The 26352-nt window shown below is 44.0% G+C and overlaps 5 protein-coding genes across 9 annotated transcripts in view; 1 reads left to right on the top strand and 4 right to left on the bottom strand.

Annotated features, from left to right (window-relative positions):
* sorcs2 (sortilin-related VPS10 domain containing receptor 2) overlaps positions 1-1097 on the bottom strand; it is a 167772-nt gene extending 166675 nt beyond the window's left edge. For all 3 annotated transcript variants that reach the window (XM_058068159.1, XM_058068160.1, XM_058068161.1), the window contains exon 1: positions 559-1097. In XM_058068159.1, the coding sequence (XP_057924142.1) occupies positions 559-849 (291 nt within the window). In that variant the 5' untranslated portion in view covers positions 850-1097. The remainder of the gene's footprint in view (positions 1-558) is intronic.
* Positions 1098-8831: 7734 nt separating this feature from the next.
* On the top strand, positions 8832-10532 carry grpel1 (GrpE-like 1, mitochondrial). The gene is made up of 4 exons (XM_058067043.1): positions 8832-9000; positions 9450-9594; positions 9659-9740; positions 9812-10532. The coding sequence occupies exons 1-4, from the start codon at positions 8933-8935 to the stop codon at positions 10156-10158; spliced, it is 642 nt and encodes a 213-aa protein (XP_057923026.1). The 5' UTR covers positions 8832-8932; the 3' UTR covers positions 10159-10532.
* A 106-nt stretch (positions 10533-10638) lies between these two features.
* Positions 10639-13547, bottom strand: tada2b (transcriptional adaptor 2B). The gene is made up of 2 exons (XM_058067042.1): positions 13256-13547; positions 10639-12929 (listed from the first exon to the last, which is right to left on the bottom strand). The coding sequence occupies exons 1-2, from the start codon at positions 13523-13525 to the stop codon at positions 11748-11750; spliced, it is 1452 nt and encodes a 483-aa protein (XP_057923025.1). The 5' UTR covers positions 13526-13547; the 3' UTR covers positions 10639-11747.
* Positions 13548-14183: 636 nt separating this feature from the next.
* Positions 14184-17829, bottom strand: ankrd46b (ankyrin repeat domain 46b). Its single transcript, XM_058067684.1, has 4 exons — positions 17685-17829; positions 15536-15878; positions 15295-15453; positions 14184-14847 (listed from the first exon to the last, which is right to left on the bottom strand). Exons 2-4 carry the CDS (start codon positions 15844-15846, stop codon positions 14631-14633), a joined length of 687 nt encoding a protein of 228 aa, XP_057923667.1. The 5' UTR covers positions 15847-15878; positions 17685-17829; the 3' UTR covers positions 14184-14630.
* A 505-nt stretch (positions 17830-18334) lies between these two features.
* Positions 18335-26352, bottom strand: part of col4a6 (collagen, type IV, alpha 6) — a 66350-nt gene continuing 58332 nt past the window's right edge. For all 3 annotated transcript variants that reach the window (XM_058066375.1, XM_058066376.1, XM_058066377.1), the window contains 19 exons: positions 24747-24917; positions 24532-24675; positions 24314-24427; positions 23459-23640; positions 23304-23367; positions 23143-23217; positions 22954-23061; positions 22774-22881; positions 22631-22702; positions 22422-22541; positions 22223-22339; positions 21992-22153; positions 21816-21914; positions 21576-21728; positions 21006-21122; positions 20751-20942; positions 20503-20674; positions 20315-20429; positions 18335-20247 (listed from right to left, as the gene is read on the bottom strand). In XM_058066375.1, the coding sequence (XP_057922358.1) occupies positions 19987-20247; positions 20315-20429; positions 20503-20674; positions 20751-20942; positions 21006-21122; positions 21576-21728; positions 21816-21914; positions 21992-22153; positions 22223-22339; positions 22422-22541; positions 22631-22702; positions 22774-22881; positions 22954-23061; positions 23143-23217; positions 23304-23367; positions 23459-23640; positions 24314-24427; positions 24532-24675; positions 24747-24917 (2546 nt within the window). In that variant the 3' untranslated portion in view covers positions 18335-19986. The remainder of the gene's footprint in view (positions 20248-20314; positions 20430-20502; positions 20675-20750; positions 20943-21005; positions 21123-21575; positions 21729-21815; positions 21915-21991; positions 22154-22222; positions 22340-22421; positions 22542-22630; positions 22703-22773; positions 22882-22953; positions 23062-23142; positions 23218-23303; positions 23368-23458; positions 23641-24313; positions 24428-24531; positions 24676-24746; positions 24918-26352) is intronic.

Here is a 26352-nt window from a genome sequence, read left to right as displayed (position 1 = left end):
CATCCACTAATGTGCACAACATCACTTCTACAGGCATTTATCTGGTGTCCTCCACCACACAAAGGCTGTGACAACCAGTGACATCCCCCCCATCTTCTAACACACTCCACCAACAAGGCCTGTAGTGTCCCAAAATAGAACTATTTCACTTATGGTTGAATGCACTTTGTCACATTTGTGCACAAAGTCAAATCACATGTCAAGAAAATGGGTGTAATGTTGTAGTGCTAGTGTATGGGGGGGGGGGGGGGGGGGGGTTAGTGAAGACGACAACAATAGTGAGCTGCACAGACAAAGGCACTGTCAAGGGAGTGTCAGTCTGGCTTGATATGAAATCATCAGCAAAACAACACAATGGCGTCACGGGTGCGTCCAGGTGGCGCACCTGGATGCGTAAAGGTCCAATTTGCGTCACAGCCCCCCCACCCTCCCCTTTCCCCCGTGAGAACAATACTTGTCTCATGTCCCCATATGTGTATGATGGGTGACAAAGGGGAGCGTGGAGGGGTTGGTGACCGGACTGGGTGGCACAAGGCAGGTGATGGATCGGCTACTTACGCTGCTGTTCTCCCCTGTCCAGTGGACCATCGCCTGGTTGTGGGTCGCGTCCCCTTTGAGCACGAAGGAGCTGCTGTGTAGGGTCATTTGTTTCTCCCGGGACAGCGCTCTCCTCAGGCGAGGGGAGCGCTCATCGCGTCCTCCGTCCAGGTCCGGCACACGGTCCTCTCCGACGCGCCGGAGCAGAGCCCCGTGGCCACAACGCAAGGGTCCCGGCATCGCGGTCCACACCGAGACGAACAACAGCAAGACGCAGAAGCGCACAGGGGCTGGGAGCCGTGGTTCGGGCATGTTTCGTGCCGTTTGTACTGCTCACAGCGCAGAGAAACAGCAGGAGACTAACCGGGCTGGAGGAAGATGGATAGGTGTGTACAGTACGCCGAGTGAGGGAGCCAGGGGTGGGGGAGTGGGGATGGGAGGATGGAGGGGAGATAGTGGGAACAACGTGGACAAATCTTGGTGGCAATGCTGCATTGAGGGACGGCTCAGTGGTGCCACCTGGTGCTCAGCAGCTCCAATTGGATGTTTTGTAAACCAACACAAGTTACACATTTCAAGCTCTAAACCAGGGGTCTCAAACTCAATTTACTTGGGGGCCACTGGAGCTAGGGTCTGGGCGAGACTGGGCCGCATCAGGTTTTCCAAAAAAAACGCATTTATTAAAAAAATTAATTATTTGTTAAAAAAATTAAAGCATTATTAGAGCCCTGTAGACATGACAAAACACGACGATTGCCACATTTATACTCTTTTTATTTACAACATATTGCACAACTGCAGGGTCTTGAGACACATGCTAACTCGCAAACTTGAGAGCTAGCGACCTAAACGGTAGCCTTCAAGTTATTTCCTTTAAACTAAAATAGCCCAAAACTTACCACTTCCACACGGATAGGGAGGTTAACTATTAACAGTTATTTAACCTTTAACATGAACATTAATCAAACGTAATAATTTTTTCTGGGTACATGATACCATACAGCATCCATATCTAACTTGCGCGGGCCGCACTAACATTAAACTTTCATATCAAGGCGGGGGCCTCAAACTAGTGTCCTGCGGGCCACATTTGGCCACAATGTTGACCTTTCAGAAATTAAAACACTAAGGGTACTGCCAGATATGTTGAGCCACTTTTGCAGTACTCGCTTCAGAGGTTTTGAAAGTAAGCCTCCCCTCCGAGGGCCCAGCCTTGAAACATATCGGACGTTAGCTTAGCAGGTTTGAGGATGAGATCCCTATTTTTCAGTAAACTCCTTGTAAGATTTTAAGTTGAAAAAATGGCCTCTTACCTCTTACTAGACCAGGATAGCCATAGCATCTGAAATGCACACCAGACCATAGGCTTGAGAGCTCTTCAAGTTTATTTTGCCAAACAGTCCAATAGCATATAGCACACACAACAGGCCTCCTCACCAAAAAAAAAAAAAAAAAAAATTCACCCAGCCCCTTTTACCCGTGCAGGGCCAACCATAATTCCCCAATGAGGGGGTGAGGCAATATGTCTAAAAGGTACCATATTTACACTTAAAACAGCCTTCTTTTATGTTACAAAACCCTTTCAATATTACCACACTTAAGTTTCACTTTCTGTATACATTTTAAGCACTATATTACATTTAACTACATATTACTATTAACTACATTTTGCCAACAACTACCCAGTTAACCCCCTCCCCACCCTCCTTCAGGTGACACTTGGGAGAGTCCAATCAAGGTGATCAGCCTCTGGCCTGCACTCACATGGGCGCGCCTCCATGCTTTCGACCAATCACCTCAAAGAAAGGAGAAACTGATGAGAAATTAGGAACAAAACCATTCATTCATTTTCTACCGCTTTTTCCTCACGAGGGTCGCGGGGGTGCTGTAACCTAGAGGCGAGAGGCGGGGTACACCCTGGACTGGTCGCCAGCCAATCACAGGGCACATATAGACAAACAACCATTCACACTCACATTCATACCTATGGGCAATTTGGAGTGGCCAATTAACCTAGCATGTTTTTGGAATGTGGGAGAAAACCCATGCATGCACGGGGAGAACATGCAAACTCCACACAGAGATGGTCGAGGGTGGAATTGAACCCTGGTCTCCTAGCTGTGACGTCTGCACGCTCACCACTCGACCGCCGTGCCGCAGAACAAAACCAATGACTTCTAAATGAAAAACTAACTAACTAAAGTGAACATTAAACAACTTAAATGGCAAACAAATATAAGTACTAACCAGAATATATGTGTAAATAACAAGCCAGCTATATACACAAATAGAAACATGCCAGTGTGTAGGTGTGTAGCATGCACCTGATCAGTGAGGGAGGATTGGCAGCTCCCTCACACTCCTATATTCCATGGAGAAGCAACCTTTGCCAAGATGTGAACCCCCCCACTTCTGATGACACAGCATCAGGAGGTGAATAATGTAAAGATCTTTTTTTTTTACCCTTTTTCCATTGTAACCGGTTCAGTATATGTTTTCAGAGCTTCATTTTTCCATTATCGTAGTTCCACAGGGGTGCTGAAGTGGAGTGGTATGTTTTGGTTCAATGCTGGCTCGATAATCTTGCTGGGCTGGGTGCTGAACCGTTTGCATAAGGAAGTGGGAGAGGCGTAAACAATCAGGATAAAGGCTAGACTGTGACTTTGATTCCATCTGTTGTATCAATCATCTTAAGCTAGCATTCATTAGTGGTGAGTACCTATACATTTTACAAATGAAAATGTGTTTCATAAGCATGTGAGCCATATTAAATGACAGAAGGCTGGATTATGCTTTGATGCATTTAGTTTATTATGGTAGATGACATTGCTGCAAGTGAACAAAGATAATTGAAGAGAGACAGGAAGTGTGTTATTGGAGCTGGAATTAATCCATGTGTTCCAAATACCTCTTCTACTGCTTCATTACCTTGTTAGCTTTTCTAATTCACTTAACTATTTGTATTACTCTGTATTACTCAGTGCTAACAATAGCAAAACTATAGCTAGTCACCAGGAAAGATACATTACAGCCGTCTGATGTATCTCATTTATTCATTCATCCATTTTCTACCACTTATCCTCACCTCGCCTATCCCAGCTGTCTTCAGGTGAGACCCTGACTGGTGGCCAGCCAATAACAAGACAACTGCTAACATGGGTTAGCTAACTGTGTGTGTAGCGTGTAATTACCTGAACAAAACAAAGTGTCGGCATCGTTTGAATATTACACTTGCTATTAAGGAAATAGCGTCTATATAGTGCTGCACTCTCGCCATTTTATCTTGATGTGCCTTTTCAAAAACAGACATTCTTCAGTGCCCCAGGGACCGAGCCTACCATATTCATTCTGATTTGTAGACTAGATAACTTTGGACAGAATGTTGTTTAATTAGGTTGTTTAATTTCAAGGTTTAATTTAAACAATTGAAATTCATTCATTCATTTTTTATGCTGCCTGGATCGTAGGTATGCTGGAGCCTATCCCAGGTGTCTCCGTGCGAGAGATGGGGTACACCCTGGACTGGTCACCAGCCAATCACAGGGCACATATAGACAAACAACCATTCACACTCACATTCATACCTACAGTATGGACAATTGGAGTGGCCAATTAACCTAGCATGTTTTTGGAATGTGGGAGGAAACCGGAGTACCCGGAGAAAACCCACGCATGCACGGGGAGAACATGCAAACTCCACACAGAGATGGCCGAGAGTGGAATCGAACTTAACTTGGGTCTCCTAGCTGTGAGGCCTGCATGCTAACCACTCGTCCGCCGTGCAGCGACATAATCTTGTGTACATATAATGTACTGAATTGCCATCTTAGATTTCACAAAAAGCTTCTAAAATCTAATTTTATTTTTATATAGTGTTATATTTACCATCTTAATTGTCATGAAAGGCATCTAGCATCTGCCTTTGGCAGAGAAGCAGAGAGTGTATCTGGCCTACAGCCACGCCCATAAGGAAGCACAGTCCTCTGTGACATCACAAAGAAACAGTTTTGCAATGCCTTATGAAAACGCTTTTGTCACATAATTCAAATATTCCAAACCAAAATGCTTTCCGCTGCATTGCATACATAATCTTCAGTCCTCATGAAAGTCGCGGGGGTGCTGGAGCCTACCCCGGCTGTCTTCAGGCGAGAGGCGGGGCACACCCTTGGACTGGTGGCCAGCCAATCACAGGGCACATATAGACAAACAACCATTCACACTCACATTCATACCTATGGACAATTTGGAGTGGCCAATTAACCTAGCGTGTTTTTGGAATGTGGGAGGAAACCGGAGTACCCGGAGAAAACCCACGCATTTACGGGGAGAACATGGAAACTCCACACAGAGATGGAGGGTGGAATCGAACTCAGGTCTCCTCACTGTGTGGCTTGCGCGCTAACCACCCGTGCAGCCCTCATTTATCGTAATAAATGATGTGTTGTGGAAATATACACATTAGCACTCAATAAGGTCATCGGGATCCTACCTTAATGCAGTGGTTTTCAAACTGGGGGGCCTGACGTTATGATAGGGGGGTCTAGGGGCTCCCATGAACACGTTTCATTATTAACCCTTTAGGTGCCGGAGTTTTTCAGGAAAACATTCAGTTTTGATATTACTATGAGTTTACATGTAAGTGTGATTTAAACAAGAGTAGCAACCAAACAAATGCTATTTGCTATTTGCGCTATTTTTAGAACAAGCCTGTTGGTGACTCATGTGGTCTTTAGGGGTGATCTGGTGCCACACGGGCACCATGTTTGTGACCCCTGATTCTACACATAAACCTACACAAACCCTGTGCTAGGCCGTAACCTACACACCACCCCAAATCACCAAAACAGCACAATAAAAATGATTAGAAAAAGGTTAATTAATTAATTAATTAATTGCACAACACTTGTACAAATGCACTGGTAGGAATAAACTATTGAATTACTTAATGGTTTTTTGTGTTGACTATTGCACTCATCCTCACAATCATCATTGTTTAAATGTTCAATATAAACACAACTCACCTGCTGAGGTCTCCTGTTTGTTTATGTAAGGGGTGTCACATGACAGGAGTGTCACATGACAGTGCAGTCATCACCTGCTGATGGCAAATTATTTTTTACAGATTCAACCATCAACTACAAAACATTCATGTATGTTTAAATGCTGCATTGATGTTTTGTCAAGGAAGCTGTTGGCTGACCAGCGAGGAAGACAGGAAGCAGAGTGAATATTTGATGGAGGTTAGAGGAGAGAGGCTGTTAATATTTGAGGAAGGAGCGCTAGGAGTCGCCTTCCTATTCCCCCTTTTTCTCTCATTCTTTTATACTTTATTTGACCCGGACATGTCATTCAAAGCTGCTTTTCAGTGAATAACAATAAAACAGACCTCTTGTACTATACACACACACAGCTCTGAAAAGAGCAGAAGACAGCAGATAGCTGACCTTCCATGATCTCTACTGACAACATGTAGCGTGTAATTACACAGTGTGTGTGTGTGTGTGTGTATGTATAGCCTGGAACCAGATCAAAATACCCTTAGCAAAATGTCCCTTTTGCCACAAAGGTGTTTTTAAATTCAAATATGTTCTCTTAGAGCAGGGGTCTCAAACATGCGGCCCGTGGGCCAAATGTGGCCCGCAGGATACTAGTTTGAGGCCCCCTCCTTGATATGAAAGTTTAATGTTAGTGCAGCCCGCGCAAGTTTGATATAGATGCTGTATGGTATCATGTACCCAGAAAAAATTATTACGTTTGATTAATGTTCATGTTAAAGGTTAAATAACTGTTAATAGTTATCCTCCCTATCCGTGTGGAAGTGGTAAGTTTTTGGCTATTTAAGTTTAAAGGAAATAACTTGGAGGCCCTGCAGTTGCGCAATATGTTGTAAATAAAAAGAGTATAAATGTGACTATAGTCGTGTTTTGTCATGTCTACAGGGCTCTAATAATGCTTTGTTCATTTTAATCTGAAAAAAAATGTGTCTACCCACCAACTATATGTGGTTTCTTAATTTTTTATTATTTGCCGTTTTATTATTATTATTATATTTATTTATTACTGATTGATGGATTTTCTTTATTCTTGACCTTATTTTGTGGAGAAAAATAAAAATGAAGATATTTGAGAACAGTGGAAAGTTTTATCAGAGCTTTTCTTGTAGAAAATCGGAACCAAAGCAAAGTTTATTCATTTTTCTGTTTTTAATAAATGCGTTTTTTGGGGGGAAAAAAAGCCTCGCTCAGACCCTAGCTCCAGTGGCCCCCAGGTAAATTGAGTTTGAGACCCCTGGTGTAGAAAGTCCAGCAAATGTATTGCTGGTTTGCAGTTTTTGTAGTCAATGTGGAGATTGAAGTCACAGGGGAGGAGGATGGATGGATGGACTGTGAGATCAGACAGGAATGAGGCAATGAGGGTGATAAACGACATCAGTGGAGAGGGGTGCGGCACCAGCCAATTTATCAATAATATTTTAAAGGAATTGATCTTTGCATTAGAGATGAAAGTGATTTAAAAGTCTGCAGTTCACCACTCATCCATCAGGGCGTGAATTTTCAATAAAGACTAATCCAGGTGATGTAATCTGATTTGAAGAAAAAGTTAAGGTTGTTTTGCCATGTTGTAGTGAGACAGAGGTCTTACATTGTTAGTGATATACATTCGGAATGAATTCTTGTTGTGGAGGGAATGGGTATTAAAAAGCAATACCTTTAGATCAGGGGCCTCAAACTCAATTTACTTGGGGGCCACTGGAGCTAGGGTCTGGGCGAGGCTGGGTCTCATCAGGTCCCCCCCCCCCCCGAAAAAAACGCATTTATATTTTAGAAAAATGAATAAACTTTGCTTTTGTTCGATTTTCTACAAGAAAAGCTCTGATAAAACATTCCACTGTTCTCAAATATCTTAATTTTTATTTTTCTACACAAAATAAGATGAAAAATAAATAAACAAATCAAGAATAAAGAAAATCAATCAATCAGTAATAAATAAATATAATAATAATAATAAAACACCAAATAATAAAAACTTAAGAAACCACATATAGTTGGTGGGTAGACAATTTTTTTTTAACTTAAATAGCCAAACACTTACCACTTCCACATGGATAGGGAGGATAACTATTAACAGTTATTTAACCTTTAACATGAACATTAATCAAACGTAATCATTTTTTCTGGGTACATGATACCATACAGCATCCGTATCAAACTTGCGCGGGCCGCACTAACATTAAACTTTCATATCAAGGCGGGGGCCTCAAACTAGTGTCCTGTGGGCCACATTTGCAGCAGATGCCAGATAGCATAGGCGCTAGTCAACAAAAGGCCCGATGTGATGTGGAAGACTGACTCCCATAGCAGTTTTAAAGCAGTAGCCAAATGACAAATACTTTTGTGTATTTTTTGCTGAGGGATTGTCACAATGTCGCCATTTGTGAGGAAGTAAATGATTTTCTGTGACACAGCTGCTGTGTCCTCATTAGTGTACTTCAATACTTACATATAGCATTTTAATACTTATGCGGTGTGGTGAGGTAGCAAGTATCTTGCTCACCTTTTTCCTGGTGGTCTCATCCAGCCAGGAGAATGTGATGCTTGACCCAAGTACTTGGCTCCGATTGAGATCTGAGTAAAAAGCATCCTCTTGATAATATACTGCACTGTGAAGTACTTGTTAGTCTTGTGTCTGAGGTGGCCAAGATTCTCCCGACATGAATAATTTAACAACCTTCATCATGTTTTCTTCTTCTTTTCTTCTTCATCAAAAACATGTAAACGCTCCCACAATAAAAAGGAAGAAATGTGCCCAAGATATCCACCTTTTTTTCTTGCTGTGCTTTTATGTGACATTACGATTAGGCATGATATCTGGTAAACAAACAGTACATCCCCAAGGCTGAACACTCACAATGACTAAGCTAATGCTCAACCCAAACACCAGACACAAATTCTCAAAATGTGAGTTAAACCGTATTAATTTTGAGGGTTTGTTAATTGAAGTAATAAACAAGGGTTATTATTGAATCAAGGGGACTTCTACACCTGTCACATTTTGTATAAATACATTAATATTTTTTTAACTACACATTATTGTATTTTAATACAATGATATAACAATCACGCTATTATAATTATGGCGCCAGTAGTGACGTAATAACCTTCTTATATACGAACGTCCTTGATCACGTGTGAGCTTTTCACCTTTAACTCCAGTGCAAGCAAACTACTTTCTGTTGTCACATCCGCTCCTAAACGCGATTGGTCAGAGAACACAAGTCCCGGTTTTCCTACGTCTCGATTGGCTGGCTTTCATGCCGTCGTCGCCGACAGGGAGCCAATGTGTCCGGGTCAGCGTGCACCACAAGGAGGACTAGCTTGTGTAATTTGGAAGGATAATGGCGTGTTTGTGTGTGCGAGTCATAAGGCAGAGCTTCTCTCTGGTTGCTTTGGCCAAGGTTGAAAGGTTAGGAACCTTATGATATTGGGTTTTGCTTGTGTTGTGTGCGGCGCAGGTAGGATGTGAATATAGCATGTCATCGACCAACGGTGTGATGGCATAACTTGACGAAGGGTTTTATTTTGTCGCTTATGTTATCATAAGGTAATTAGAAGTATTAATGTAATGTATATTCTCCGTCTTTTCTTTTCCTCCATGACTTGACGTGTATTTAGAAACAGTAGGGCTAGTTCCTCCCTAGTGGTCTTGAAGGTTTGCTAACAACAGTCAGGTGATGGAGCTGAGACAACTAGTGAGACTCCTAAATGCTTAAGAAAGTAATCACTTTGGCAACTGCCTAATGGTACAACAGTTATATTACATTGGTTGCATACTATACATAGACACGAGTCATAGATCAGTAGGAAATAAGTACCTGGATCACATCTATTTGTCTCCACCTCCTCCCAATTTAGAGCATCCCCACGGTGGCTATGTACATCCACCATGCAGAAGGATGGCATCGCCTCAGAAGAGAAGGCTGAGAAGCCTGAACAGAGTGCCGCCGATAAAGTCCTCGCGGAGAAGACTCAACTGGAAGAGCAGCTCAAGGATATGACCGTGAGTGAGCATCGGGTTTTACTGCGTAACAGCAATACGGTTAACTAAACTCTCCCTTGTCCAGGACAAGTACAAGCGAGCCTTAGCAGACACTGAGAACCTCCGGACGAGGCATCGGGGAATGATTGAGGATGCTAAATTATATGGTAAACATAACCTAAGGAGCCTTCTTGGTCTGACAGTGTCACAAATTAACCAGTATTTATCTGATCATCAGGTATCCAGGGCTTCTGCAAGGACCTGCTGGAGGTCGCTGACATTTTGGAGAAGGCGACAGAAAGCGTGCCCAAAGAGGAAATCACATGTCAAAACCCACACCTGAAGAACCTTTATGACGGCCTGGTGATGACCGAGGCTCAGATACAGAAGGTGTTCACCAAGCACGGCCTGGTCAAGCTTAGCCCTGATGGCCAGATGTTCGACCCGTACGAGCACCATGCACTCTTTCACGCTCCCATCGAGGGGAAAGAGCCTGGCACCATCGCTGTAGTGACCAAAGTGGGCTACAAGCTTCATGAGCGTGTCCTCAGGCCAGCAGTTGTGGGTGTGGCCAAAGCCCCCTAGGAAGTGACTGTCATCATGCAGGACATGTTGGGCATCTGGAGCGAGGTGAAGGTTCTCCATGTGCTCGCCTCACAGGGGCCGAAGCCAACCGGACTGAGCTGTTTTTTACTTGAAGGCCACACCTTATCTGTTATGAGGCGGTAAACATTATTTCATCACAGGTTGTTGCTAATTAAGCGTTTAAATGGCAAGTGAACTTGAGACCATCAAAACATTAGCTAATGGGTAAAAACGTTATGTTGTGCGGCAGGCTGGCTGAGCTTGAGGAGTCATTCCATATTGAACTGTACTTCTTATGAAAACAGAACAATGTTATTTAAGTGACATTTGTTTTGATAACATCCAAATAAACTGACCCGACTTTGTCTTCTTAAGTCAGTGGCTTGATTGCACCCGTCATTTACCATGAAAAAGGACCTTTAAAAAATATGATGCCTGTTTAATGAACACATCCCTCCATGTAATTGAAGGACATCTGCGCAGTACAAAATTTGTTTTAATTAAAAAAAGGTTTTCCATACAATTCTGTACAGGTGACTAGTTATGTAATTTTAAAAAATCAAACTTACATATGGGTGGATTAGGTAACCAGACCATCAGAAGTACTTTCAGATTCAAAATATAAGGACAAAGTGACGTTTGCAAAGTGACGACAATTAAGATGACTAGAGCAATCTTCACCTGCGGATGCAAATTGGAGTAAAAGCCAAATTAAGAACGATCTTGGACAGTGACATCACATTCCACAGCTATGACAGTTTACAGGGACTACAACATGCCTGGTTGAGCCTAAAGACAAATTTCAACTAGCTTGATGCTAAAAAGCAGCACTCAGCCTCTACCAAAAGTGCATTGAAAATAATTTACTTCTGTTTTCTTTTGTTTACTTACGGATTTAAACCGGTTGCGAGTCTTTATATATGGGGAGACTATGTGGTGTTTGCACTGTTAATAAGGGTACAGCTGCTCCTTCAACAATGAATCATCATAGTGGTGAGGCGTGTTGAGCTCTCGTGAACATGTGCCAAGTCAAATTGTAACTCGATATGGCAGAGACACATGACAACACACACATTGGCGACACAAAATACTGGCAATCCACACAAATAAGGCTCATTTGCACCATTTCCTTTACTGTACAGTACATCTCCGTCTATTTGTGGTTCTGCACACACCCACTCCCACGTCCACATTTGCAGGACACCATGTATCTGCTTGAGTTATTACAATGCTAACTTAAATAGAATGTAGTTTGATGGCATTATCTGCAGAGGGGAAGTGTGCTGCATCCCTGAGTCCAGCAGAGGGTGCCATCTCAAAAGTCCCTTTTTTTTCCAGCAGGAAGATGCTTTAGCAAGACGTGATGTTGTGTAACTGCATGTTTTGCAAATACTGTATGCACGTAATAGTTTCTTTGTGTAAATGTATAAAAAAATAAGCAAAAATAGTTTAACTTTAGTGTCATTTTTACAGCTTTTTACATTATCAATTTTTTGTGATATTTCCGCTATTTGCGTGGCATCTAGGAAAGTAACCCCAAGAATAAAAGGGATCAACTGCACACATTCATATGGCCACAAGTCAGTAGTTTAAGCCGCATCTCTGGATATCCAACCACTCTCTGTGAGGAAGGTGACGATGCGTTTTCTGAGCACCTTGTCCAGGTAGCTAGGCAGTCGGCTCTTGGCGGGGATGCCCTGCCTCTTTTGCAGGTGGTCCTTGATGATGATGGTCTTGACCGTCAGGTAGCGAGCCGGGCTCAGGTTGAGAGAGTTACACAGGACCTTCTCACGGTCAGAGAGAAGCTCGAAACCTGTCAGGTTCTCGATGGCGGCAAACTCGCCTTCTTTTCCTTCCTCTTTGATCACACAGCCAACACCGAGTCCTCCGACAGCGCTCCCTCCTGCCCCGCCGAGTCCCAATCCACCTCCCCGCTTGGAGATGGCAACGCTTTTGTTCTCCTTGCGTTTCTCACGTTTGTGACGTGCTGCCTCATACTCAGCAGACTCATCCAGGCGGGTGATGCCGTTGCGGCGGTATCGCTGCAGCTCACGAACTTTGGCCCTCAGTGCACGCTCCTTGTACATGTTCTCAAAAAGATCCTCGACTTCTCGGTGGGCCATGAACTGGCAGAGCCCCCGTAGGCGCACCCTTTGATCCTTTTCCTCCTTGGTGATTTTCCTTTTGGGCGTGGTGGGGACTGGACACGTACCGACTGCCGTCGTGGAACCAGGTCCAATGGTGGCGCCGCCAGCACCCGCTCCAATCCCCCCACAAGCCGTTCCGACAACTCCCAGTGGACCCACTTTGTCTTTGTCTCGCGTCTCTTTCTTGTCCCGCCCCAGGAAGGCAGGTACCAGGTTGTAGTCCCGGGCAATGTTCTTCCGCCGCTGCCGCTCACGTAGCTTACGCACATACATGTCTACATGGGCGCGCTTCATCTCAATCTCCACGTCCTCGTCGTCGTAGTTAACCGACAGCCCGCTGATGAGCTTCTCTGCATCCTGGTCGTACTCAATCTCGTAGTCGTCCCGCAGCGGCATGTAGCCCAGCTGCTGCTGCTCGGCCAGGCTGATGTCCAGCGGGGGTAGCGGGGTTGTGAGGCTGGGTGACAGTGGCCCCCCACTTGGGCATGTGTGGTCAGTCACCCGGTTGGGGATGCTGTCGGGGATGCAGGCCTTTCCCAGGTTGCCGTGGATATACATGGTCACGTAGTGCTCCATGACTTCCTGTGGAGTCCGGCTGGCTCCAACGTGAGCAGCCATGTCCTCCTACACAAAATTATTAACAAGTGAAGATTAATATAGACCGGTACTAACAATTCAACCCAAAATATATAGTTAGTGTGCAATACTGTTTTGTAATAAAATTCATCTTCATAATTATACTGCACGTCACATGTAGTCTATAGAATTATAACTACAACAGGACAAGCAATAGATATGTAACAATTAGCTGTTAGCTAATAGTAAATACCATTCATTTTGCTCTCAATCTGTTTTGTGACTACGTAGTGAAAGTTGGTATGTATTCACAATACACATTCTTATTTGTTGATTGTAAATTATACTTATAAACTTAAGAAAAAGTGATGTACCCAGTTTCCAAAGCCGTACTGCTCGATGGCATCGAGGAGCGACTGCTCTTCCCTGCTCGTCCATCCTCCCTGCGCCTCAGTACCCCAGAGAGAGAACCGACCGCCGTCGACTTGCTGGTAGCCGTGCCATCGCCGGTGGTTGCCAATCTCAGCGCCGGCCGAGAAACACTCTGGACACAGCTCGATATCGGGGCAGTCGGTGCAACGAAGCCGGAGATTTGTAACGTCTGCCAGACAGTTCACGCAGTACTTCTTTCCCAGGTCGGCCATGTTGGCTGGCTCGAGCTTCTTGTTGTTGGGCGGGTAGGAGTCCTCGCATGCGCAGAAAAGTAAAGGCCGATTTGAGTGAGCGACGCCGCCCTCTACAGGAGAGGCATTAATGCAGCCTCAATGTCTTCCAAAACTGCAAATAAAAGTGATAAAAGCGCCCCAATTGTAAAAAAAACTCATATTATTTTCTAAAAAACTGTCTGGCTTTCTTGTGCTTCATCTTTAGAAGACTTCCTTGTGATATGGCAGCCATGCAGACTCATTTGATTTGGTGTGCAGAGTATAATGTGAGCACTGGCAGGCTGACAAACAACCTCTGGGTGTTCTTTTTTCCCCTCACATCCTCAAGCGTTCTTCTACTTATTCAGGACCTGACTGAAAAAGCAATTTTAATACTATTTAACCTGAACCTGAATTTAGTTTGATGAATGTTTTGTGTAATAAGAATACATTCTTGTTAATGCAGATTTTTTGTGAGGTTCTGGATGAATGCTGCCATTTTATAGTCTTATTTTACCGTGTCCTGTCAATCATTATAGTAACAAGCTTGGTGTCAGATTGTCTCCCCCCGTATCTCCTCCTGCTTTGGTGTTTATGCCACACAGCAGTGCTGCACATCCTTCAGCCGTTGTCAAGCAATCACTGTCACTCATACCAATTAGAATCAGATGTTTTTTAATGTATCTGCCAGTCAACAAAGCTGTAAATAAACGTACTTTTACCTCAACTATATTGCAAAGCTGCATGGAATGTCTTAATGATGAAGACAAAAGGAACACGCAAGTCAAGGTGTGCACAAGATGCAGCTTCGACAACTTCTGTTGATTTCTATGACAGGGCTAGTTAGGAGGTTTGATAAATAACACAAGGCAGCGAGCAAAAAAAGGTACAAAACATTAGCAATGTACAGCAGCGAAAAGGAATCAAAAAAGTGTGCATAATTGGAGTTTAGGTTCCACTGTAAAGGTAATAATAGTGACATGAGACACACATACTAAGAGAACAGGTGAGGTCGTAACCCCATTAAAAAAAAAACAAAAACAAAAAACAATATGATGTAGTGCTAATAAAACAACCAGTATAATTATAGATGTTTGTACTTCATTCAGTGCACCAGCTCCAGCTGGCTGGTGGAGAAAGGCAGCACTCCACTGACGTAGTAGGCGATGCCCAGGGAGAGGAGGGCAATGACCACCAGCAGCAGGAGTACCCTCCAGAAGCCCAGGTCCTCCACAAACTCCTGCCAGGTAGTGCGGAAGCTAGACAGCACACCTTCGCTGCTCTGCAGGTTTGGGTTGAGTAACGAGTGGCTCTCCATGGCACTAAACACACATCCGCAAACACATACACACACAGAAGAATAAGCCTCCCATTTGTCAAGGTATTTACTTTTTTAATGGCAGATACTGTATGTCTTCATGCCCATCCATCTCCGTTGCATTGTCGATATGATTACTATTATGCTCTGTATTGAGTTGTGGACTCCAATAGAGCAGCTACACACAACAACCGCACAAAAGAGCTTTGAGCCGCATTACCACACCTTGCATGTTGGTGTGTAGCCCTTTGTGAAAGTGATACGGCAACCGGATTGGCCCAATCTCGTAGCCCAATCAAAAATACAGCGGATCAGAAGCCAATCCCTAGTATCAACATTTCAGGGCTATATTCTAGGACATAATTGGAATGGGATTGGGAGGGCAGGAGCGAGAGTACAGTTTGTGGTCCAGGCCAGTCATGATCAATGATCTGAACAAATCAATGCCTACCTCTCACTGTCGGCCATCTGCATGGTCTCCAACTTGGAGTGGGCACCTCGGTTGAAGCCTTTCACCTCCTGCTCCTCCAGTCCCTCCAGCAGACGAATGGCGTCCTTGTTGACGCCGCGCCTCTTTGCCAGCACCAGGGGAGTTGAGCCATTGTGGTTACTACAACAAGCGGCAGCGTTAACTCTCAAGGCTTACATGGAAATACTGTTGATTCTACATTAGCACTTCATGGTTCCCTTACCAGATATCAATTTTCAGCCCATTTGACACCAGGAACTGTATGGTATCTACATGCCCGCACAGATGCAATGCCGTGTTGCCTTGGTAGTCCGTCGCCAGCAAATCGGCACCAAACTTATGGAGGAGGCGACAGATGTCCACGTTTCCTCGTGCGGCTGCTAGGTGGAGGCCGGTGCGGCCCCGATTGTCCCGAATGTTGGGATCGCATCCCGTCTCCAGGAGCCTTTTGGCAAAGGCCAGGTCTCCGTCGATGCAGGACTGCAGCAGAGGCACGTTAGTCTGCGACGAGTCGTTGATGAAGACATAGGACATGTCCGAGTGGGTGTCAGAAAATTCCAGTGTACCTGCAGTGAGAATCAAGAATGAATGAATGAAGGCACATCGGGGATAGTTTATAAGCCAAATGCTAGAGTTCCAGTGTGGCTGTGCAGTGCAGCCTTCCCCCCTGACAGTCAACACTTACAACACTTATAGCAGGTAGTGTTATATTAAAGCACGTTATCAGGTTAAAGAATGGCTACCATATAAACTCCTGCAAGTCGTGCAGTCTGTCATATCCAATGATGTTTAAAATGTCGCGTCGCTGGGAGTACTCTTTTTTTCCCAGATTGCTTTGCTGTACAGTTTTTGTAAAAAAGGCTAGAAAGCACATGGTTAGAGCTCACATAGTATTTGTATATTATTCAATATTAAAACACGTTATCAGGTTAAAGAATGGCTACCATCTAAACTCCTGCAAGTCGTGCAGTCTGTCATATCCAATATCCATTGATGTTTAAAATGTAGCGTCGCTGGGAGTACTCTTTTTTTTCCCCAGATTGCTTTGCTGTACAGTTTTTGTAAAAAAGGCTAGAAAGCACATGGTTAGAGCTCACATAGTAGTTGTATATTATTCAATATTCTGCATTATATGTTGTTAGCGTATGTTTTTATCCCCCTATTGTGTTGCTGTGTGTAGTTCTTTTGACAAAAGGAGAAGGAATTATGTGTGACGTGGTGACGCTTTGTGTCTATATGGTTTGCCTCCATCAGGTACCATCTAATGGCTTGAATGAGACATGACACAATGATCTTTAAATGATAATCTTAATGATATGTGTTTTTGAGTCCCAATTATTAAATATGGGTCAATAATTAAATGCACAATTATCGTTTGTTAATGTTACAGGCCTAGTTCAGCGCAGCTATACAGAGCGCCTGTTGATTTAACCGTAGTTTGTCCACACCTGGAGGTAAGAAGAGATCTAACAATGTTGGACTGGACAAACTGTAACTGTAGATCTGTCCTAACTAAACATAACATCACGGCTATGAACAAAGCATTTGAAAAATAGCAGCGGCTCTGAAGTACAAACCAGCTAGTAAATCTTTTGGAACCTGCATCTTCAGTGATAGTAAAGGCCACTCGTCCAGCACCATCATTTCCATAATCGACTCACAGATCGCTTTAGTCCTGGGGTCATCTCTTTTTTTTTGCACTTTTCAAACACTACAGAAATAATGCATGTCTGAGGTGATGGACATAATGTTTGAAGCCAAATTTAAAAAGGGAAATGACAGCTAAAATTAAGCAAATCCCCCTCTCAGACTCTGCAGATGTACTGGCTGGTGTGGTGATTTGGTTAAGCAGTTGTGTTGTAGAATAAAAAATGCAGAGTGCATTTCCCTCGCTGTGCATGAGTCCACTGACACCAGTGACGCCACTGATAATGCTCAGTTCATGGTGTTTGTGTGGTCATGTTTGTTGAAAATGTCAATTTCTACGGTTGCTTATTCTTGCCGCTGTTTGCTACATTAATAACTAGAAAGTTCAGTAATATTTACTTGTTTGTATTTGAGCGATAACAGTCCCCAATGACCGTTAATGTGTAGCAGCAAAATCTGCACAACTAAGGAGGAACATCATACATTTATCATCATTTTATACATTGATATCACACAAACCGCTACAACCAAGCGACATTTATTAGTAAACAGTACACTAAAATTAAGCTAGTCTCAATACAAGCTAATGTTAGCCTTCTAGATGTAGCCTCACACAGACTCAGCCGGGTCGAAATTAAACGACAACCAATGATTCGACAACCAAGTAATAAAGCAGCAAAGTACACAATGTAATAGGACAAAATGTTTGTCAAAAGTTGTGTTACCTGTTAAAATGTCCCAAATCAGGCGTGAAAATCTTATTCGCTATCTTGGAGCTAATGGCAGCTGCAGTATTATGATGCCAGGCTTCTCTTGTTTACCCGTATTTACCGCCACCTAGCGGTCTGGGGTGTAAATTACATAAACAAATGTTACATTTCGGTAGGATACTAATGTGATTACTGTGCGTAGCTTGGTGTGAATAAATTCCCCAAATTAGAGTTCATTACATTATGAGGTGGAATGGCATTGCCATGCTTTGAAGATTATTATAAAGCTTGAAGTGCATAGTCTATCTTAAAGATTCCTTCATTCATTCATTTTTGACCGCTTGTCCTCACGAGGGTCGCAGGGGTGCAGGAGCCTATCCCAGCGGGGTACACCCTTGACTGGTCCTTTTGGAAAACCTGATGCAGCCCAGCCTCGCCCAGACCCTAGCTCCAGTGGCCCCCAAGTAAATTGAGTTTGAGACCCCTGCTCTTTAGGTTAATGTTCAATGTTTTGATTAAATGTTTAATTCCTTTGATTGTGTGTGCGTTTGGGTGCTGTTGTCCAATTTTGGAAAAGCAAAAAAAACACATTTTGGGATTTACTGATACTTGCAAAAAAGTGAACTTAATCATGATAAAAATACAAAGATTCAGTTTCAAGGGGCATGAGTTTAACGTTTTAATTTGGTTTTAGCTCAGCATACAGCATCGATCTCTTTGACAAAACACAAACCACACTTTATATTCTCCGCAAGCGGACAAACATGAGCATCACACATAGAAAAATATTCCATTTCAAAAAAATCCACTTCAACTGTTTGGGGTCAACTCATTCTGCATTGTTTTGAAATAAAAGTGGTGTGAGCACAGAAATACACATTTCCATTAAAGGTCTGATTTGTTGTTTGAGGAAAACCACATTTATTTGTATTACTGCTGGTCCTGGATGCATCACATATTTTAACCAACCATATAAAACAGTCCTAAAAGGTTTTTTGCCTGCCCATTCCCTCCATCCCGCTAAATAAAAAGAGGGGCTAGTATCATGACTTAAGTAAAAATAATTACATTCTAGATTACACAACAACAAATGCCAGAAAAGCCATGTGGTCATAGTGGTTCCAAGTCCCCAAGAAGCTTCCACCAGACAGGGATTCATTTGACTCATTTATATGTTTGCAATTTTGTTTTTATATATTTATGATGAAATAAACACATTTAAAAGCAGAAAGTCACATTTCAACAATAAAAACAAACTACAAGCATTACTGTTTGTGCTGAAAATTAAAAAAAAAAATGCAGGGAAATACAGTAAATTCTATGTACAGCAATATTTAACATTCTATGTGAAAGTGGAAAGGGTTTACAGCTGTACAGCTGGGTTGATTAAATTAACCGTTTTAGGCCCGCAGTTCTTTTTTTTTTATTCTACAAAATGAAATTAACTCATTAATTCCCTATTACATATTATTCTTAACATAAAGCTAAGATGCTCGTTTCAGTTGGCCTGGCGTGTACTGACCTAGAGGTTTGGACACTCCTGGTGTAAAGAGATTAAAAGCCTGGGAAGTGGTGTGTTGGTTTGTCATATTTATTCCAAAACATTGTCAGTGCAAAATATACTGTATGGCGGTGGCCTCATTCAAGTCATCCATAACTGGTGTTGGCTAGCTCTGTGAGGGATCTCGTGGAAAAAAAAGTGCTGCTTTTATTTGACTCAATGCATGCAGGTTCATTTAGCACCTGGGACAAGTCTGCCCTGAATCTTTTCTGTCATTACTATTCTGTAAATAAATCTTGTTGCCCCCAAAAAACAAAAACAACTGTCGAAAATGATGTATGGAAAAAATGAAAAAGTGCTGTGCTGTGCGACAGAAAAAAGTAAGGGCAAACATCTCCCAAATAATACTGTCGCCATGATCACATAAAAACAATTCAGGGTTGTCCTATGTGTGGCATAATGAAATGTGTCGGTACATGAATGATTTTTTAGAAGAGACGCTATAATGGAGGCTATGAATGGACTTTTTGCCGCAGTTAACGCAGTGCTTCGCGGAACGGTTGGCACACGCTCCGAGGTAGCCGGGAATGGTAACAGGAGCAAAGACAATACAAACAATACAACACAAACAATAGCACCATATTGTCAGTGATAATCTAGTGGAGAGCGTAACCCTTCTCTCCCGCCGTACTTGTTATTTCTCTTCCCGATAAGACATTCATTCCTAAAGGGGGACCACAAAGATAAACTATCCTGAAGCAGAGGAGCCTCCTTTTCAGTCATGTGTTCTTGCTTGTATACATTTTCTTTCCTCTTCTACAAGACTTTGCTGCAGACTTGGCAGCGGCTGACTTTGGAGCGCTCTTGGCCTCCCTTCAGGGTCTCCTGCGCAGGCGAGTACACAAACTCATGGTTGGGGTCCACCGTGGTGAGCCAGAAGCTGTACTTGTTGGCAAAGTAATGGCAGGTCCCCTTAGCCCCGTTGCACTCGATGAATGGCGTCGCACGGAAGTCCTCCAGGCACGAGCCGGGGGACACCAATGACTGACCGCCACCCTCAGCTCCCGCCGCCGTGTGCTGCATTGAGGACCACATTTTACATTCCACTCCTCATATATCAGCACTTTTACACCTTCTGACTTACCATAAGGAAAGAGTAGCCTATCCAGAGACTCCTCCAGCCAGGGGGGCAGTTGGGTATGGTCAAGTCCTGGCTGTGAACCGCCACTGCCTGAGATGGAGCCTCACAGACAGAACACCTGGAAAAACAGTACAAGAGTGATGGAGGTGTGCTGAATACTGCAGAGCCAAAACAGGAACGCTCCTAAATACCTGCTGATGTAAGGTCGGATCTGATTATGGGCGACGGGCATCATGGGAATGGGCGCAGTTGTTGAGAGCCAGTAGGATTTGTCATTTCGGCTCGCGTAGTAACACACCTCGTTGGGGGAGCAGTAGAGGAAGGGAATGGTGCTGAACCTAGGGAGGCAGGACCCTGGTTGACCTGGAGACACAAAAAAATCTGGGTTCTAAAAAGTGACAAAAAAAAGACCCTTGTCTCATCTGGCATGTCGTCATACCGAGGTCCTGGTTGTGTGCCTTCTCCTGACCCTCCACGTACAGCAGGCTGTACCCGTCCCATAACTTGGCCATGCCTTGAGGACACATGGGGACCTGCGAGTTCTGACTGTGCTTCACCAGCGTGTAACCAATACTGATGCTGCGCCCCACCGTGCCGGGATTTCCGGGCCGACCGACAGCACCAGGAAGACCTGAGAAAGAAGATTATTTATTGCATATCTGACAAATAGTCAAGAAAAAAACAAACAACATACCTTGTTCCCCACTGGTTCCAGGGAAACCAGGAGGACCAGGGTCACCAAGTGGTCCCGGTGCACCAACAGAACCAGTCCTGCCCAATTTACCAACAGAACCTGGACGACCCTTTGGACCTGAGACAAGAAGAGTTTTCACACTGAAGAATCTTGAAACTACAAATGTGTTTGAGTTTGACAAATATTGTTATTCTTTCAATAAAATTCATTCATTCATTTTCTACCGCTTTTTCCTCACAAGGGTCGCGGGGGTGCTGGAGTCTATCCCAGCTGTCTTCGGGCGAGAGGCGGGGTACACCCTGGACTGGTCGCCAGCCAATCACAGGGCACATATAGACAAACAACCATTCACACTCATTCATACCTATGGACAATTTGGAGTCGCCAATTAACCTAGCATGTTTTTGGAATGTGGGAGGAAATCGGAGTACACGGAGAAAACACATAGATGGCCCGAGGGTGGAATTGAACCCTGGTCTCCTTGCTGTGAGGTCTGCGCGCTAACCACTCGACCGCCGTGCCGCCCAATAAAACAATCATTATTGCAAAAATAATGGTGTCACTATTTACCCGGACGTCCAGGCATTCCAGGCTGACCGGGCTCTCCAGTAAAGCCAGGAACTCCAGGTTCACCTGGGATGCCAATATCACCAAAGGTTCGCTCAAAGTCTTGAGGTACCCTTGGCAGTGAGACACCAGGCCGACCCTTCGGACCCGGACGGCCTGAGCAGGACAAGAAGAGATATGCGTTTCATAATGACAGCTAACGTCACATTTGTTCCTCGTTTAAGAAGACTGAAGTCCTCCCACCTCGAAATCCTTTGGCTCCTTTGCCTCCATAGTAACCAGGGTCACCGGGAAAACCTTTAAGACCTGGACCGCCGCTGAACCCACTCTCACCTTGTAGTCCTAAACATTACATGAAATGGTTTTAAAGAATCCCATGTGAAACGTATAAACATTCTAAAAATGAGGGCCTATGCTACCTTTGAAGCCAGGACTGCCTGGGAGTCCTGGGCCTCCAGGGATCCCTGGTTCTCCTTTCTTGCCAGGACCTCCAGGGAAACCTGGGAGCCCAGAATCACCACGATCCCCCTGGTCTGTGCCTGGCCCAGGTGGTCCAGGAAGGCCTGGTGGACCACTTAAACCTAGAGAAGAGGAGAGATGAATATTTGAAGGAAAACAAGGAGTTCATGGAGAAGAACAGAAGCACTTACCGTACTCTCCATCCAGCCCTGGAAGGCCGGGATCTCCCAGTGGACCAGGGATGTCGGAGCCGATTGACTGACCAGCGGGGCCGGGACGACCGGGAAAACCTGTGAGTCCAGGACCACCTGAACACATCGTAGTTGATTAATTTGATTTTCAACATATTAGATTTAATACAAAAAGTCTCTCTTTTGTTGACTAGTTCACCTGGCTCTCCTCTCTCGCCCTTCTGTCCTGGGAAGCCTGGTGCTCCAGGGTAGGAAATGCCTCTCTCGCCCTTTAACCCCGGCACACCTGGGGTACCGGGTCTCCTTCCTCCACTTGCACCTGCAACCAAAAGTAAACCATTCTGAAATGTATACATCTCAAAAGAAAAAACCTTAAAACATAATTAATTCAATTTAAAACCTAATTACCTGGCGTTCCAGGGAGGCCTTTAGGTCCACGGAGGCCATTAAGTCCATCCAAACCGGGAGACCCAGGAAGACCTGCAAAAACACAACAACTGTATGTCACTCTGAAGCATTTTGTCACTCATAATATACTGTTTCTGTCTTACCTTTGGGTCCAGGACCTGCAGGGCCTCCAGGGAGACCAGGGGTCCCATCTGGCCCTCTATTTCCAGGGTATCCCGACTGACCCTTTGGTCCAGGAAACCCAGGTGAACCTACCAATGAGTTATTATATAAATGCTTTGTTTACCGATGTGAATTAAATGAATCGCTAGCTGATGTCTCACCCATTATTCCGGGACGGCCGGCTTCTCCTGGTCCTCCCTTGACTCCAGAGAAGCCTGGACTTCCAGGAGTACCATCATTACCAGGTGCACCATTGTTACCACGGCCACCTAGAGGAAGACAAAGTGATTCAAGGTTTGTCATCTGCACCTTCCCCTTTTTTCATGCTTAATAGGAATCTGATGTTCTACCTGGATACCCTGACTCTCCCGGCTGCCCTTTGAGTCCTGGAGCACCAGGATAGGCATAAAACTCTCCGGGTTGACCTGACGTATAAATGTAAGCGTTGATGCAAAGACATAATAAAAGAAAACGTAAGATTTTTTTGTGTGCAATCTAACATGTGACTCACCCTTGTTTCCGGGACGACCAGGCTGTCCAGAGTTGCCAGGGATTCCGGGCGCTCCATCATCTCCCTGTATAAAAAAATAAAAACAAATATAAACAAGATCGAGATTTGAAGCTCACCACCTCAGCTAATGTTTATATCAGTTTGTCTTTTCCTACCCTTGGTCCAGATATGCCAGGGAATCCCGTAATTCCAGCTTCACCTTTAGGCCCAGGGCCACCTGGAAATCCAGGCTGCCCGGGAAAACCGGGCTGCCCTGGCTGTCCTTTACTCTGTTCAGCAAAACCTGGAAGTCCAGGCAGACCCTGACGACCCGGCAGGCCTGGCAGACCTTTGTCACCTGGGAAAACATTTGAGATGTTGTTGAGTACCTCTGGAGGTAAATGGAAGAAAACTTTACCCAAGGGCATAACTTTGAGTCTACCAGGGGGGTTAAAATGTTGCCTGTTTATTTATTTATTGAACTATGTACTTTTTAAAAAGAAGTCAGGGTAATTTGGTGTGCCTGTATTAGAAATACCCAGTAATACTGTGGATGAGTGGTTAGCATGTAGGCCACACAGTCAGGAGATTGAGGAAACCTGGGTTCGATTCTCCGCTTGTGCATCTCTGTGTGGAGTTGCATGCGTGGGTTTTCTCCGGGTACTCCGGTTTCCTCCCACATTCCAAAAACATGCTAGGTTAATTGGCCACTCCAAATTGTCCATAGGTATGAATGTGAGTGTGAATGGTTGTTTGTCTATATGTGCCCTGTGATTGGCTGGCCACCAGTCCAGGGTGTACCCCGCCTCTCGCCCGAAGACAGCTGGGATAGGCTCCAGCACCCCCGCGACCCTCGTCAGGATAAACGGTAGAAAATGAATGAATGAATGCAGATTTGTATTAAATCTGAATGATGTGTGATTTAAATGATTTATATAATTTATATTCAGTGGGTTATATTAACTGGATCTGATTTTTTTTGCGGGGGTCATGACCTCCCATCCCCGTGCAAATTATGTGCTTGACTTTACCTCTCGGTCCAGTAAAGCCAGGAAGGCCGCTCCCTCCAGGGATTCCCGGTTCTCCTCTCCTCAGTGCAGCTATTGAAACTGGAGGGGCCGGTGGACCGGGCAGTCCTCTGTCACCTAAACAAGAAAAACACATTTATATATTCATATCTGTATCGCATTGGATGAAGTATGAATATGAACTGGTAGCAATGATTGAGAATTTCCTCTGGACACGCTACCTTTCTGTCCAGGGTAGCCAGATCCACCCGAAAGTCCATCTCTTCCAGGGCCCCCAGCGAATCCTTTTCCTCCAGGAATTCCTGGTGTTCCAGGACGGCCTGGGAGTCCGGGGAAGCCCATCAGTCCTGGGAAACCTGGTTCGCCTGCAAAGGAGAATGTTCTTGGTTATCTTTGATGAAGAAAGTGTAGGCATCGAATACTGGATGGAGCATACCCTTCCTTCCTGGTGTTCCTGGGAATCCCTCTCTGGTTCCTGGACCTGCAGGTCCAGGGGCACCCCTTTGCCCTGGCGAACCGGGTGTGCCGGGCAGTCCTGGAGTTCCCTTCATGCCAGCAGGACCTGGGAAGCCCGGATCTCCTCGGTCTCCTTTTCTACCAGGAAAACCTGGTGGAGGATGGATGATGTGACATTATAATCCAATTTTTGATTTGTAGTTTATTGAAAGCATGATGATACTTTCCATATCACATCTGGCATTTCAACTTACCTTCAAAATTTGTTATTCATTTGTGAATACCCTCCACAAACACACATCATATTGTTATATTGTCTTAGTACGCCTGCAATTGCACTCTGATTGGTGGTATAAAGACATACATTATTTAATATATTTATTGTATTATTGATTTGGTATAAGTACTATGTAATTGCAATCACTTGCAGTGCTTCGTTATAATGAAAAGTGCAATTCCAGATTGAATTAGCATGGAAGCCAACTAAATTCTATCATTTAATTCTTTAAAAAGAACTTTCAAAACATCCAGTGGTCGATGTGGAGGGATGTGATGAAAATGACCGTTTGTCCTTTTTAAGAATGAAGCTTCCAAATCAAAGAAAATCAGCTTTTGTTGCCACACAAGCCTAATGCAACATGTCAATGAACTAGCAGGGTTAGTGCTAGCTGCTAAAATCAGCAGTCAAATTACTGGAAAGAAAATGTCCATGAAGGCATTCTAGCCAAGTGTCCTTAAAGGGGCCCTATTCTAAATTTCAGACTTATGTACAGGTGTACAATATATGTTTAAAATGTTGTATTATTGTCTTACATGATATGAAAGTATCATCGGTGTGTTTTAACGCTATCCCTCGTGCCGTTCCTGAAACAGTCGTATCTGAGAAGTTCACAAATAAAGTTATTATTTATATTGTGATATTATGCCCGCTTCCTGTGTGGAAAGCTTTTGGTCCAACACTCGAGCAGCTGTTCACATTTCCAAAAGATGCCATTCACCGCATCAGATTCTTTGGTATTGTATTTTGGCTCATTTGGAAGACAGTTGTTTTGATATTGAGACTCCAATGAAGAAAAGTTTGGGACTAACGGCTTTAATTTTGTAGATGCCTATGCTGCGCCAACGGGGTGTGGTACTTTGCAATTTTCGTGAGAGACGCAGTCTGGCACAGCGCGGCACACCCACGCCTCCGTCACTCCCGAGTGTAATCTTAAAGGGCAACTGCACTTTTTTTTTGAAATTTCATTCCCAATCATTCCCAATCCTTATGTGAAACAGGAACATATATTTCTTTCCCTTTTCTGTGCATTATAACATGAGAAAACAAGTTAATTTCAGTTAGCTTACAATGCTGTCATTGGGATACACCTATTTCGACTATGAAGCCCTCTTAAAAAAAACGTTGCATCATATGATCATGCATTAACACTGATGATAACATGTAATAGTTGCAGTATCGTGTCGTATTTTGATGATTTAAACACAACCGAAACTTCTTTTCTCTTCTTATTTTCTTCTTTTTCTCCCACCAAAACACTGCACTCTCACCGGACACACTGTGCGTCCACGGAGGTGCAGAGAACCAA

Source organism: Doryrhamphus excisus, chromosome 3 (genome assembly GCF_030265055.1).
Source record: "Doryrhamphus excisus isolate RoL2022-K1 chromosome 3, RoL_Dexc_1.0, whole genome shotgun sequence".
Classification (NCBI taxonomy): Eukaryota; Metazoa; Chordata; class Actinopteri; order Syngnathiformes; family Syngnathidae; genus Doryrhamphus; species Doryrhamphus excisus.
This window is presented reverse-complemented; position numbering and strand designations above follow the sequence as displayed.

What these genes read in the sequence shown, in the direction of transcription:
- grpel1 (XM_058067043.1), top strand. Translation starts at nt 8,933, where the DNA reads ATGGCGTGTTTGTGTGTGCGAGTCATAAGGCAGAGCTTCTCTCTGGTT. An exon ending in GCTTTGGCCAAGGTTGAAAG is followed by an intron (nt 9,001 to 9,449) that starts GTTAGGAACCTT and finishes CTCCCAATTTAG; the next exon opens with AGCATCCCCACGGTGGCTAT. An exon ending in TGAGGATGCTAAATTATATG is followed by an intron (nt 9,741 to 9,811) that starts GTAAACATAACC and finishes TCTGATCATCAG; the next exon opens with GTATCCAGGGCTTCTGCAAG.
- tada2b (XM_058067042.1), bottom strand. Translation starts at nt 13,525, where the DNA reads ATGGCCGACCTGGGAAAGAAGTACTGCGTGAACTGTCTGGCAGACGTT. An exon ending in AGTACGGCTTTGGAAACTGG is followed by an intron (nt 12,930 to 13,255) that starts GTACATCACTTT and finishes AATTTTGTGTAG; the next exon opens with GAGGACATGGCTGCTCACGT.
- ankrd46b (XM_058067684.1), bottom strand. Translation starts at nt 15,846, where the DNA reads ATGTCCTATGTCTTCATCAACGACTCGTCGCAGACTAACGTGCCTCTG. An exon ending in GGGCTGAAAATTGATATCTG is followed by an intron (nt 15,454 to 15,535) that starts GTAAGGGAACCA and finishes CGCTTGTTGTAG; the next exon opens with TAACCACAATGGCTCAACTC. An exon ending in CAGATGGCCGACAGTGAGAG is followed by an intron (nt 14,848 to 15,294) that starts GTAGGCATTGAT and finishes ATGTGTGTTTAG; the next exon opens with TGCCATGGAGAGCCACTCGT.